Genomic DNA, 11,944 nt, shown 5'->3' with positions numbered 1-11,944 from the left:
TTACTGTCCTCAGTCAAAAGGTTACAGGGACTTTGTTGAGAAAGTGCCACGGACAACCACATTTTGTACATCTTTTAAAAAAATGCTCTTTATTAAGTCACAAGTTATAGCTGTCAAATGCAAATACATATTCACAAAATCCAGATTGACTAAACGCATATACAGAATTTCATGCAGCCCTTGATACCACTGCAGTGATAAGATAATCCAGAAAACAGGAGAGAGCAGGAAAAATGAGCATTTGGGGAATGAACTACTAGCTGTTAAGACAAAGATAAAGAGAACGATACAGAAAGACAGCTAAAGTATTGTCTAACAAACAATACATATGTTGTAGTAATACAGTATGTACAGAATGGAGAGCACAAAATAAACAGGTATTTGGTCACTGCTATGAAATCACCACCAAGTTGTGTTAAATGTAATGTTAGCCAGACACGGAGTTAGTACCAACTGAACGACAATGGACTGGAAGCATCTCCAAATTAAATATTCTAAAATAATAATTCAAATGAAAAACAGCCTCTTTAGCTTTCATTTCTTTCTTCACAAACATTACTTTGAATTATAACCTTCTTGAGTATAGCAGGATTGACTTGAAACCAGTAAATGCACTGGCAGTACAGGTAAGTGCACCTTCAATGTAGGCTCTTGTCGATATACTTCACAACCCACCAACCATCTCACTGACTTGTCACGGTCCCATTTACATCCAATGAGAATTCTAAAAAGCATCAGTTGAGCTCCAACACTAATGTACAGAATCAGAATACATCTTGTAAAATGGAGAAGTGAGTTCAAAACAAGGCAGTGCTTGCTGTTTCAGAGCATAGTGTCGATATCAAACTAGAGAAACTGTCAGTTGAGTGACTTGTAGAGAGAGAAGTGGTTGAGGAAAATGCTGTCAACACTAACTCCTTGAAATAGATTATATGCCTCTGGAGGAAAACTCCCAAAATGGTTATGGAAATCCCCCTGATGAGGACAGAAAACCTTTTAACCCTCTTCAACACCTTTCGAGCTTTGAACAGATTCCTTTATAATAAATAGAACATAAAACCAATCTCAGGTGCTGCCATGCATGAGACTTTTTGTTTCAAAGCCTCTTGGTACTGACCGTTTAATTACCAATATTGGTAATATGACAGTTACCACTTATCTTTCAGCCTGGTTTTAGAGCCATCTGTGCTATCATGTCAACTCCATGTTTGGCAAGACAGCACAAACCAATCTGGGTCCTGGCTACTAATCTACTATATTCTAATGAGACTTAGTTGGTCAAAGTGAGATTTCAGACACCAGTGAAACAGTGCATTACTCTGAAGGGAAAAAACCTGACATGGGGGATAGGAGTACTTACTTGAGGCCAATGCAATCTGGCTTGATAGGTAAAATATAAGATCAAAACGTGTATCAATACTAAGACACCTACAGAGATTAAATCATGAGAAACCATATGACTACTTCCCTCATGAAGGACAAAAGTTGATTCTCGTATTTCAATTGAAACACAAACATCCAGCTCACAGTAACAGTAAGGCAGAGATGGTAGAGCATGTAAGGGCACAAGCAAGACCAAGTAGAGTGTTGTGGTGGTTTGGTTGGGGTTTGCTCTGGTTCTGGAGGAAGGGAAGGTGGTGATGTTCTAAACTTGCATTCATTTTGTTCTTCCAGTTGAGGCTCAGTCCTCAATGCATTCGGGCCCAGGTTTCTCAGCAGAAAGTCCTCTTTTCCTCAAATGAAAAGTTTAAAAAAAAATGAAAATAAAATAAGCATACCCAGGATGCAGAGGCTTAGCAGTCGCTTCTCCACAGTTTGATAGTTTTGTCGTTTTCTAGCGCAGCAGACGCTATGATGTTCTCTGTGGGGTGGCAGGCAGTAGAAATCACCACATCTAGACACAGATGGGAGGGGAAAGAGAAAAGCAGAATTAAACAATGATATTGTGAGCAACAGTGTGTTCAAACAGTGAGATTGCCACCATGTATTTCACCACAAAGTAAAAGTAATCCATTTCATCAAGCTCTTGCCATGACTCTCCTCTACCTGTATGACCCTGTAGTTTCTGTACGATCTCCTTGGTCTGCAGGTTCCAGATGTACACCATGTTGTCCTCAGAGCCAGAGACAATCCACTGTGGGATGCAGAGCATAAGGAAGAGAAGGACACTTCAGAAGAAGCTATGGGTAAAAGCATACAAGTCATCTTCTTGAAAATCTATTTCTAAACATGCATGCAAGAGGGGATGGGTTTACCTTTCCACCTGTGACAGAGAAATTAGCAAATATGCAGTACTTCTCGTTTTTGTGGCCGGTGTATGTTTTCAAGCACTGGAATGAGAGTGGAAAACTTATTGAAAAGAACATGTAGAGAATTGAAACATTTCAATCAAGAGTATTCCTATGTTTGGATCAAATTGCAACAAGAGTGAGACATCTGACATACACTATATATACACAAAAGGATGTGGACAACTTTTCAAATGAGTGGATTTAGCCATTTCGGCCACACCTGTTGCTGAAAGGTAATAGGTTGGCACTTTTTCAACAAGTCAGTTCGGCAAATTTCTGCTCTGCTAGAGCTGCCCCGGTCAAATGCAAGTACTGTTATTGTGAAGTGGAAACATCTAGGAGCAACAGCAGCTCAGCCGCGAACTGGTAGGCCAGACAAGCTCACAGAACAGGACCGCCGAGTGCTGAAGGGCGTAAATATTGTCTGTCCTCGGTTGCAACACTCACTACAGAGTTTCAAACTGCAGAGTTCCAAACTTCCTCTGGAAGCAATGTCAGCACAATAACTGTTCGTCGGGAGCTTCATTAAATGGGTTTCCATGGCCAAGCAGCCGCACACAAGCCTAAGATTATCATGTGCAATGCCAAGCGTCGGCTGGAGTGGTGTAAAGCTCGCCGCCATTGGACTCTGGAAACGCGTTCTCTGGAGTGATGAATCATGCGTCACCATCTGTCAGTCCGACGGACAAATTTGGGTTTGACGGATGCCAGAAGAACACTACCTGCCCCAACGCAGACCCAACTGTAAAGTTTGGTGGAAGAGATAATGGTCTGGGGCTCTTTTTCATGGTTTGGGCGAGGCCCCTTAGTTCCAGTGAAGGAAAATCTTAACGCTACAGCAATGACATTCTAGACAATTCTGTTCTTCCAACTAGGTGGCAACAGTTTGGAGAAGGGCCTTTCCTGTTTCAGCATGACAATGCCTCCATGCACAATGCAAGGTCCAGAGGAACTTGACTGGCCTGCACAGAGACCTCAACTCCATCGAACAACATTGGGATGAATTTGAACCTCGACTGCGAGCCAGGCCTCGACGCCCAACATCAGTGCCCGACCTCACTAATGCCGTAGCTAAATGGAAGCAAGTTCACGCAGCAATGTACCAACATCTAGTAGAAAGACTTCCAGAAGAGTGGAGGCTGTTATATCAGTAAAGGGGGGAGGGGCAACTCCATATTAATGACAATGATTTTGGGATGAGAAGTTCGACAATACTTTTGTCCATGTAGTGTATCTTACCTTTCCTTTGCTGTAGTCCCAAAGCTTCAGGGTGCTGAAAAACAAACCACTGTTAGAAGACAGAATCCCAAAATAAACAATAGTGAATAATTAATTTGCATCTATGAATGATGAAGAAGCCTTTCTTTATAGATTTGCTTGAGCGTTCCTTCCCATTGAAATTAAATTCCTTGGTCTAGTGGTACTGGACAGTGTAATAGGTCCCCCTACTGGTGCAATACTGCCTGACAAGACTGTGGTACTGGACATGTCACAGCCTACTACATTTGAGGGAAAGTGACAGTGCTCTACAGTCTAATACTCACTTGTCCAATGTGGCAGCCAGAATGTATTTGCCGTTTGGTGAGAACTTCACAAATGACACGGGGGGGTTGTCATCATCTGCACAAGACAGAAAAATTAAGAATTTACTCCCAGAAAAATACTACAAAATGTGATATTTCCTATATGACACAGATGAGACAATTCTGTCTGGTGAAGTTTACCAATTAGTGTTTTCAGACACTGTCCTGATGCGGTGTCCCAGATCCGGCTATGGACAGACAAGAGATAAACATTTTCAGTTTCATACATTTCTCCACCAATATCACAAATGATATAATGATTTAATACATTCAAATAATACTCCTCATAACATTCCTCATATTTATGTTACATTGGCCATCATATAAACTCAGATGTTCTCTCAGGTCATCAAGTTACTCTTACAGGCATTTGTGAGTCAATATCTTTGCCAAGTACATTCAACAAAACAGGAGAAAAAGTGTTAATTTCCCTCACCAGAGGCCATCGTAGCTGCTGGACACAATCAGTGAGCCATCTCTGTTGAAATGGACCTGTACAGCAATATAGATCAGAGATCTATTCACACTTACCAGAGGGTGTGATAATCAACTACTACATGCTCATAAGCAGAAAAACTATTATATGAAGTTGAATGTTTATAAGATTCATATAAGGTGTCCCCATGCACAGATGGGTGCAGTACTTACAGCAGAGACGGGGTCGGAGTGGGCCGGCAAGGTCTTCAAGCATTTTCCAGTTTTTACATCCCATATCCGCACGCTCTCGTCAAACTAGAAGAGAACCATTCATGTTAGCACACAACTATGCAACAAATATTCATAACTCCTTGATGGAAATCAGGGTTAGCAATTACATTTTCTATGTAAACATATACAATAGGAATTCTGCATTAGTGTATTAGTAGGTAGGACTCACCGATCCAGACACGATGAGATTAGACTGGGGGTTGAAGTTGCAGCAGAAGACATAGTTGCTGTGGCCTTTCAACGTCTTCAAGCATTTACCCTGCAATAAGGAAGGGATTGGGTTTAAATTAAACATGTTCACAGTTTGAGCTCATTATGGTCGATCGAGCATCCACGGCATAGAGGGCCCCGAATCAGCGATTATGATGTATTTGCAGAGGAAGCTGTTAGAGCAATGACATGCTAGATGTTCCGGGAGAGACTTCCAGTCATTCTAACTCGCGAAACCACCGCTAACTTCCCTCATACTGGACGCAGAGACATACAAATAGTATCCATGAGTTCATCTGACATCTACATGCTTTGTAAGTAGGAAAACCTGCAAAATCGGCAGTGTATCAAATACTTGTTCTCCCCACTGTATATATATACATATTTTTAAATAATTAAGCCAGGCCTCGAACCATCTCGTTCTGAGCTAATGACCCATCATTTTACATCAACAATCTAACTTTCTAATAAATGGATTTCATATACAGTGCCTTTAATACCTGCCAATTCATTTCCATCAATATTGCTGTTTATCATTTACTTTATGTAGCAGTAAGCGATAATGATAACTGTCTTCTGGGTAGTCAAAGACTTTCTCCAAAACCTTCTCTATTAAATGTTAACAGAAAAGTAGGCTTACCTGGAATAATTATATCATTTTTATCAATCTGATGGGCTTTTGGTCTGTCATGACATATGCAGCAGCAAAAACATCACTTGACCAGCACAATCCTCTCACACTTAATTTTCAGACATCAAAAACGGTCTTCTGATGTGATTTAAGCATCGATATGGACTCAGAACATCCCATTTCTATTGTTTCTATATAAGTAATTGTAATTGAGAGTGAAAAACATTTTTTTAAATGATACAGAAAACGTGTCTATTTGAGAGCCAGGAAAACAATAGAGCAGCTTGCAACATGTTTCAAAGTGTAAAAGGAGCTCCCATGCTAAAAAAGGTTGGAGACCGCTGCCTTAGAATATGCTCTTTCCAGTAGGTAATATAAATGGAAAACGTCTGACCGGCTTTTTGGTAAGCTCCATTCCGGGTAGAGATTACTTTAGAAAGAGATATTACAAAATGTAAATAAATACGACACCAAAATAACGCTCTCTGCGCTTCCAGTGTTAAAATGCCGCAAACCAATTTTCCATTGTGGGACAATAAAGTGATATACTTCTAGTACTATATTTCTGAGAAAAAAACTACCCGTCCTGCCTCTCTTACCGAGCTGACGTCCCAGATCTTTAGAGTCTTGTCATCAGATGCTGAAACAAGTAGGTTGGAATCTGAGGACCAGGCGACATCCGAGATACCCTGCAGATGAGAAGTGAAAGATCAACTTGGTTAGTCACACTAAAAGCACTCACAGCAGTGAAAAAATAGAGAACACTTTCAAGGCACTGTACATAATCACTACAAATAGTATAATGGAAACTTGAACTCACAAGTTTGTGTCCCGATATTGTTTTCTCAAACTTTCCATCGTAAGCTCCCCAAATTTTGATCAGTTTGTCAGCAGCTGTAAAACATATTTCAAGGCAGGGTACTTTAGCATTTTCAACTGAAATATAGTGTTATCATGCAAGATTATCAGATCATTTACATTGAAAAGACATTGTATTTAAAGCAGAGATCTGCGACTGGAGAATAGCACCACTGGCTGCCCCAGGCGCATTTGTTATTGTTTTGAGTAAATGTGAATACAGCCTGGTAGTAAAAAATGCATCGTAGTACATTCTCTGCTGTTCTGTCACGCTTGCAATAATGTGCAATGATGTTCCGTGCTTGACGTAACGTCTTTGTTTTAATATTGCAAACGGACGTGGCAGTTTCACTGCTATGGATCGCATCTTTAATGACATTTTATTGTAACAACTTGTGCATGCACCTATCGGCCTAATAGTAATATTCAGTAGACCTACCGTTGTAAGACCACCTAAAGCACTCATCATAAACTTACATGAACTGGCAAGCCACTCTCCACTGGGACTGAACTTGACAGACGAAACTGCTTTTGTGTGGCCGGCTAATGTGAATTTCAGGGTGTAGTTAGGCTTGACTGGTGCTGACTAAATAGGGGAAGAAAACAAACAAAACCACATTGGAACCGGAAAGCAATTCCGTTAATATCTGTAGATGCATTTAAGGCAATTTTTCATTAAAAAAAGGATTTGACACAATGAAAATAGCAGAGACACAGGACAACATATATATTTGGCTATTATATATTTTCAAGTATCAAGTGACAGGCTGTTAATCAACACAGGCCACAACGAACCAATGGGGTAGTAGCCTATCTGTACATCTCCAATGTAAAATATAGTTGCAAGCAGCAATGCCAGGGTTCAAGCTTTGGCCCCACCGCATAGAGTACCACTGTATGAGTCATAATACCCATAAAACCAAGCGGTCAAAGAGCGAAATGCTTCCAATTGTTTTAACACCATTAATTTTTCCCCATTGGAGGGGAAAATATACAATTAAAATATGGGCTGTGTTTCGTGTAGGATTACCCTGGCATGACGTTTTCATAACTGTGTAAATCTCTCTCGGACAAGGTGACTTTATCAATATATTCGCCTGTGTTTACTCCCCAAAAATGAAATGCTAATTAGCTGTTAATGTGGATATCATAAAGAACTATAAATGCCATGATCTGGACGAGACTGCAAAATCAAGGCAAAGGTAAGAATCTTGGGATTAACTATCATATGTTAGCCAAATGTAGTAATGAATAGTTTTAAATTGACAATACCTGTTAGCAAAGGTGTCAGCTAGAGATGACATGCAGGAGCTTGCAGGGATTTTTAGTTTTGCATGATGTCTACTTTGATTTTAATTAGCATTTTCGATTCAGAGTAAACAGGGCCAAATATATTGATGAAAGTCACCTTGTCCGAGAGAGATTTATATGGTTATCAAAACAACATGCCAGGGTAAGCCTACACGAAACAGTCCTTATTTTAAGTGTTTTTAAATTCCCCTATGGGAAAAAGGAATGGTGGAAAAACGATTGGAACCATTTCCCTGTTCGATCGCTAGATTTAATGGGTATTATGACACCTCCACTGTGGGGCTATATGGTGAGACCTTGGACCATAAACGCAATGTATCAACTTTTGTGCAGATCGATTAGGGAATCCCTAATAAATACAAACACAAAATGGCGGAATATCCATCATGACAGACCTTATGGGCCATTGAGGCAAATTTGTTCCTTGTGAGGAGAGGGACCAATGTACTGAATTTCAGAAGTCTATTTCAAACAAGGTGAGGGATCTGAGCTTTCAAAGTTTGCATTCTCAATCGTTTGTTATAGCTCCACCATGTGGCAAATTGACTCTTCGCTAAGCCTCGCCCAATAATGTTGGGTAACCAATCACAGCGCTCCAATAGATAGCAACTATTGTTGAGTCCAACACCTAGGACAGGCTCATGTTTAAATCGCATGAGTCAGTGAAGGCTACATTGAGTTTTTAAAAATAATTGTTATGTTTAATTGGCTAAATAATTTAACAGTGCACCAAGAGTACTTGCTACTGTGATTCCTGAAATGCAGAGCCTGTTGGGAGTATTTTTCTAATCTGAAATAAAACTTTTGTTACATTGTTTGTTAGATCAGCCGGTTCGCTAGCTCTCTGTCTCATTGACCACCAAAAGTTGCTAACGCTAGCTAGCCACTTAATCACTTGTTTTCTAAAGATGTATGTTTGCTAATATAGCAATGTTATGAATACAACTAGAAGACATCAGGATACGATTTGAGAGCACAAACATTAGTTATCTCCAAAAGCGGTTGACTGCATGCTGACAGTGAATTCAGAGACTAGCTACACTAAAACATGATTTTACCAGGTTCCTGTGAAGCAATTGTAATGACAGTCCACCACAACACACCCAAGAGTTTACTGATTAGCAAGGGGTCACCTGTGTTGAATTTCATTGTGTATTAGAAACACAGTTTGAGATCATTGTGAGGAGATCTCACCAATGGTTAAATGGGGAATTGGACTTCCAGGGATAATGTCTGAGGTTGCAACAGTAACCAAGGGGGTGGGCTTAGATAAGGATCAGCTGGCATGGCATTGAATGAGAGGGTGTGGCCCTTGGACCTTAACCATCATGCAAGGTTGTAACCTCCTAGGCCTTACCATCTCAAGGGAATTAGCTTTTTATCACAAAATTGACAGGGGGAAAAGAAGAATAATCAACCCCAAATGCAAGATTTTCACCAGGCTTCGCTGCTTGGACCCATAGAAACATCAGTCGTATTAGGTCTAGCTTGAACCCATACCTTGCTCTGGCTGGCAGATGCAGATGATGTTTTAGTGGCCTCCGTTTCTGGTTTCTTCTCCTCTGTTGCCATGGCGATAGTGATGGAGCTGAGGGGGCAGGGGGATCAGTTAGTGAAAGCACGCTGGACAACCAGTCTACAAATGAGGAATGCAATTAGAAAGCAATGTTAATATATTATGTTAAGATGAAGATAATGTCAAGTGAAATGCAGCGATAGGAAATTGTATAGGTTAAACACAAGACCAATGTAAATTGCTACCCTGACAGCTAGGTTAACGTTAGCCTGTAGATGAAGATTACAATATTGGATATGATATTGAAACCTAGGTACAGTTATGTTACCACATAAACTAGCTAGCTTCCTACCCAGTCATGGCTGGCACCGTGTAGCTTAGCTAAGTAGTTAGCTAGCTTGCATTGTGAAATAAGCTAGTTCTATGCTAGCAAGCTAGCTAGCTAACTGCCATTGCAAGTAAACAAATGACCATGAGTTAGCAAGCTAGCCTAACATTAACCGCAGTTGTGGAAGCTAACGTTCAATAGCTCCACTATGGACAGACGCAGGGCCTGTCTTTCTAGCTAGCTAATGTTGTTTGCGAACACTCGTATGTATGTCTTGTTGGTGATAATGGTTTTAATCCAGGTATTGTATGAATCCTACCCTTCGAAAGATAAACTAGTTAATTTGCCTAGCTAGTAAATGTGCGTTTTTGCATATGCAATATAAACTCTGCTAGCTAACGTTAGCTACTCCATTCAAACAAAACAATCAGGGATACTCACGGTAAGGCCCGATGTTAGACTGTAATTGCTCGGCCAACTATTTTCATTTAGGCACAAATCTGATCAACTGCACGAATATATTTAGCCTATAAATACGGTTGAATATATTTTCTCCCTAATTGAGCAAGGGAAAATAAATCAAGGACCAGTTCGTTTTAGTTTTGCCAGAGCTCAAGCGAGGAATGTGGTAGTGAAGACGCCCATTGCGCATGTGTGATTCTTCAAGAGCGCACAGTCAGAGAGGGAGGGAAGAGCTCAACTCGGCGGAAAACCTGTCTCCCTCCAGCAGGTGACGTTTTTTCGTTGTTTCGTCCACCAAGCAAGGCATTTTTGTTTGGAGGTCAGTGAGTGTCACATTTGGTCAACAAAACATGTATGACTTATTTTCTACGTGAGGTTTATTTGATCGAATAGAAGTTTCGTAATGCTTATGTTGTTATGAGTGTACTGATATGAGTAAGACGTGAAATCCCGTCAACTATAAGAAAAAACACTATATATGTTTTATTTTATTTTTTATTTCACCTTTATTTAACCAGGTAGGCTAGTTGAGAACAAGTTCTCATTTACAACTGCGACCTGGCCAAGATAAAGCAAAGCAGTGCAGCATAAACAACAACACAGAGAGTTAGTTACACATGGAGTTAACAAACATACAGTCGATAATACAGTAGGAAAAAAAGTCTATATACAGTGTGTGCAAATGAGGTAGGATACCGGAGGTAAGGCAATAAATAGGCGATATCAGTGTCTTGAGTCTCGAATAGGATATATTCAGGATATGAGGCTAGTAGCATAGCATATTTCTCCATTGAATAGAGCCGGTTGATGTCAACAACCCTCATCGAATATTCAAAAGTTTTACAATAATGATATGTCTCTACCAATCCAAAGAAATGATAGGCGGGAGCTAGACAACCCGCCGTGACGCTTTGTGGACAACGAGTCCCATTGTTATGGCAGAGAGACATGTATCTTGTCAGTATATCCATAATCTTTGAGACAATGCATACGGAAAGCGGGGAGGGACGCTTTCAGTGTTCTGATTGGAGCGAGATTGGAGTTATGTTTGGCAATTTTTGGACTGAGATTAACCTGAGATTAATTAAATTACACAGATCAAGACGCATCAATATGAAGTTGAGTATGACTATTTATTAAAAGCTTAACCACATAGTTATTATGTGTAGATCCAGATTTTAGGTCTCCAGAGGATGCAGCGGTCTAAGACACTGCATCTCAGTGCTAGATGCGTCACTACAGACACCCTGGTTTAAATCCAGGCTGTATCACAACCGGCCATGATTGGGAGTCCCATAGGGCAGCGTACAATTGGCCCAGCATCATCTGGGTTTGGCCGGTGTAGGCCGTCATTGTAAATAAGAATTAGTTCTTAACTGACTTGCCTAGTTAAATAATGGTAAAATAAAAAATGAAATCCAGTGGAGTGCAGCTAGGAAAAGATCACAGGTGAGACAGTCAGGTGGACACAGGTAGAACCCTATGGGTAGAGCAGAGACAGGAATGAGACAGTCAGACAGATCAGGGGGTTATTAGGCTTGGGTGTCCTTAAAGATTCCTATTCCAGGGGGGACCATGCTGTGGGCCTACAAAGTGAACAACAGAGTTGATACCTGGCTGGAGGACAGGACACTGCTACAAGGTTTGTTGTGTGGACATTGACCTTCACCCAAGTCTCCTGGTAAGACCGGCACTGCCAGGTAGCAGTGTAGAGCCTGAGACGCCCAGCCCTGAGAGGAGGCTCTATAAAACACAGCAGACATAGGGCACTCAACCCAGGTACTCATCCCTCTGTTTTCCTTGAATGTTAACAGGTCAATATAAAGTTAAACCGAGTTGTGAAATATCCATAATAAATGTTAAAATCATCCATTAATGTCATCCATTGCCAGCTAAAGTTAACGTTTTAATGTTTGTATTGCATACAGCCCATGCCCTCTATTAATGCAGACTTCAAAGGGGGGGTAATCATAAAAGTATCAGTTGTCAGTATATTCCAAATAATTTTATAGTAGTATTATATGCATTATACACTTTGTATAAGGT

The 11,944-nt window shown here is 40.5% G+C and overlaps 1 protein-coding gene across 1 annotated transcript; it reads right to left on the bottom strand.

Moving 5' to 3' along the window:
* Positions 1-61: 61 nt before the first annotated feature.
* On the bottom strand, positions 62-10,139 carry LOC110509864 (WD repeat-containing protein 5). Its single transcript, XM_021591028.3, has 14 exons — positions 9,878-10,139; positions 9,093-9,180; positions 6,759-6,867; positions 6,244-6,317; positions 6,023-6,112; positions 4,752-4,841; positions 4,523-4,606; positions 4,311-4,366; positions 4,016-4,062; positions 3,836-3,911; positions 3,531-3,564; positions 2,256-2,330; positions 2,047-2,134; positions 62-1,894 (listed from the first exon to the last, which is right to left on the bottom strand). Exons 2-14 carry the CDS (start codon positions 9,162-9,164, stop codon positions 1,794-1,796), a joined length of 996 nt encoding a protein of 331 aa, XP_021446703.1. The 5' UTR covers positions 9,165-9,180; positions 9,878-10,139; the 3' UTR covers positions 62-1,793.
* Between the last annotated feature and the right edge of the window lie 1,805 nt (positions 10,140-11,944).

The sequence above is a fragment of the Oncorhynchus mykiss genome, chromosome 29 (genome assembly GCF_057628025.1).
Source record: "Oncorhynchus mykiss isolate SJ-2025 chromosome 29, ASM5762802v1, whole genome shotgun sequence".
In the NCBI taxonomy this organism is placed as follows: domain Eukaryota; kingdom Metazoa; phylum Chordata; class Actinopteri; order Salmoniformes; family Salmonidae; genus Oncorhynchus; species Oncorhynchus mykiss.
The sequence above is the reverse complement of the archived record's forward strand: the minus strand, read 5'-3'. Positions and strand labels throughout refer to the sequence as shown.

Coding starts and splice junctions, on each gene's coding strand:
- LOC110509864 (XM_021591028.3), bottom strand. CDS start 9,164: ATGGCAACAGAGGAGAAGAAACCAGAAACGGAGGCCACTAAAACATCA. Junction 4,367..4,522: donor ACTCCGACCCCGTCTCTGCT/GTAAGTACTGCA, acceptor ATTGCTGTACAG/GTCCATTTCAACAGAGATGG. Junction 3,565..3,835: donor CTGGCTGCCACATTGGACAA/GTGAGTATTAGA, acceptor TTTGTTTTTCAG/CACCCTGAAGCTTTGGGACT.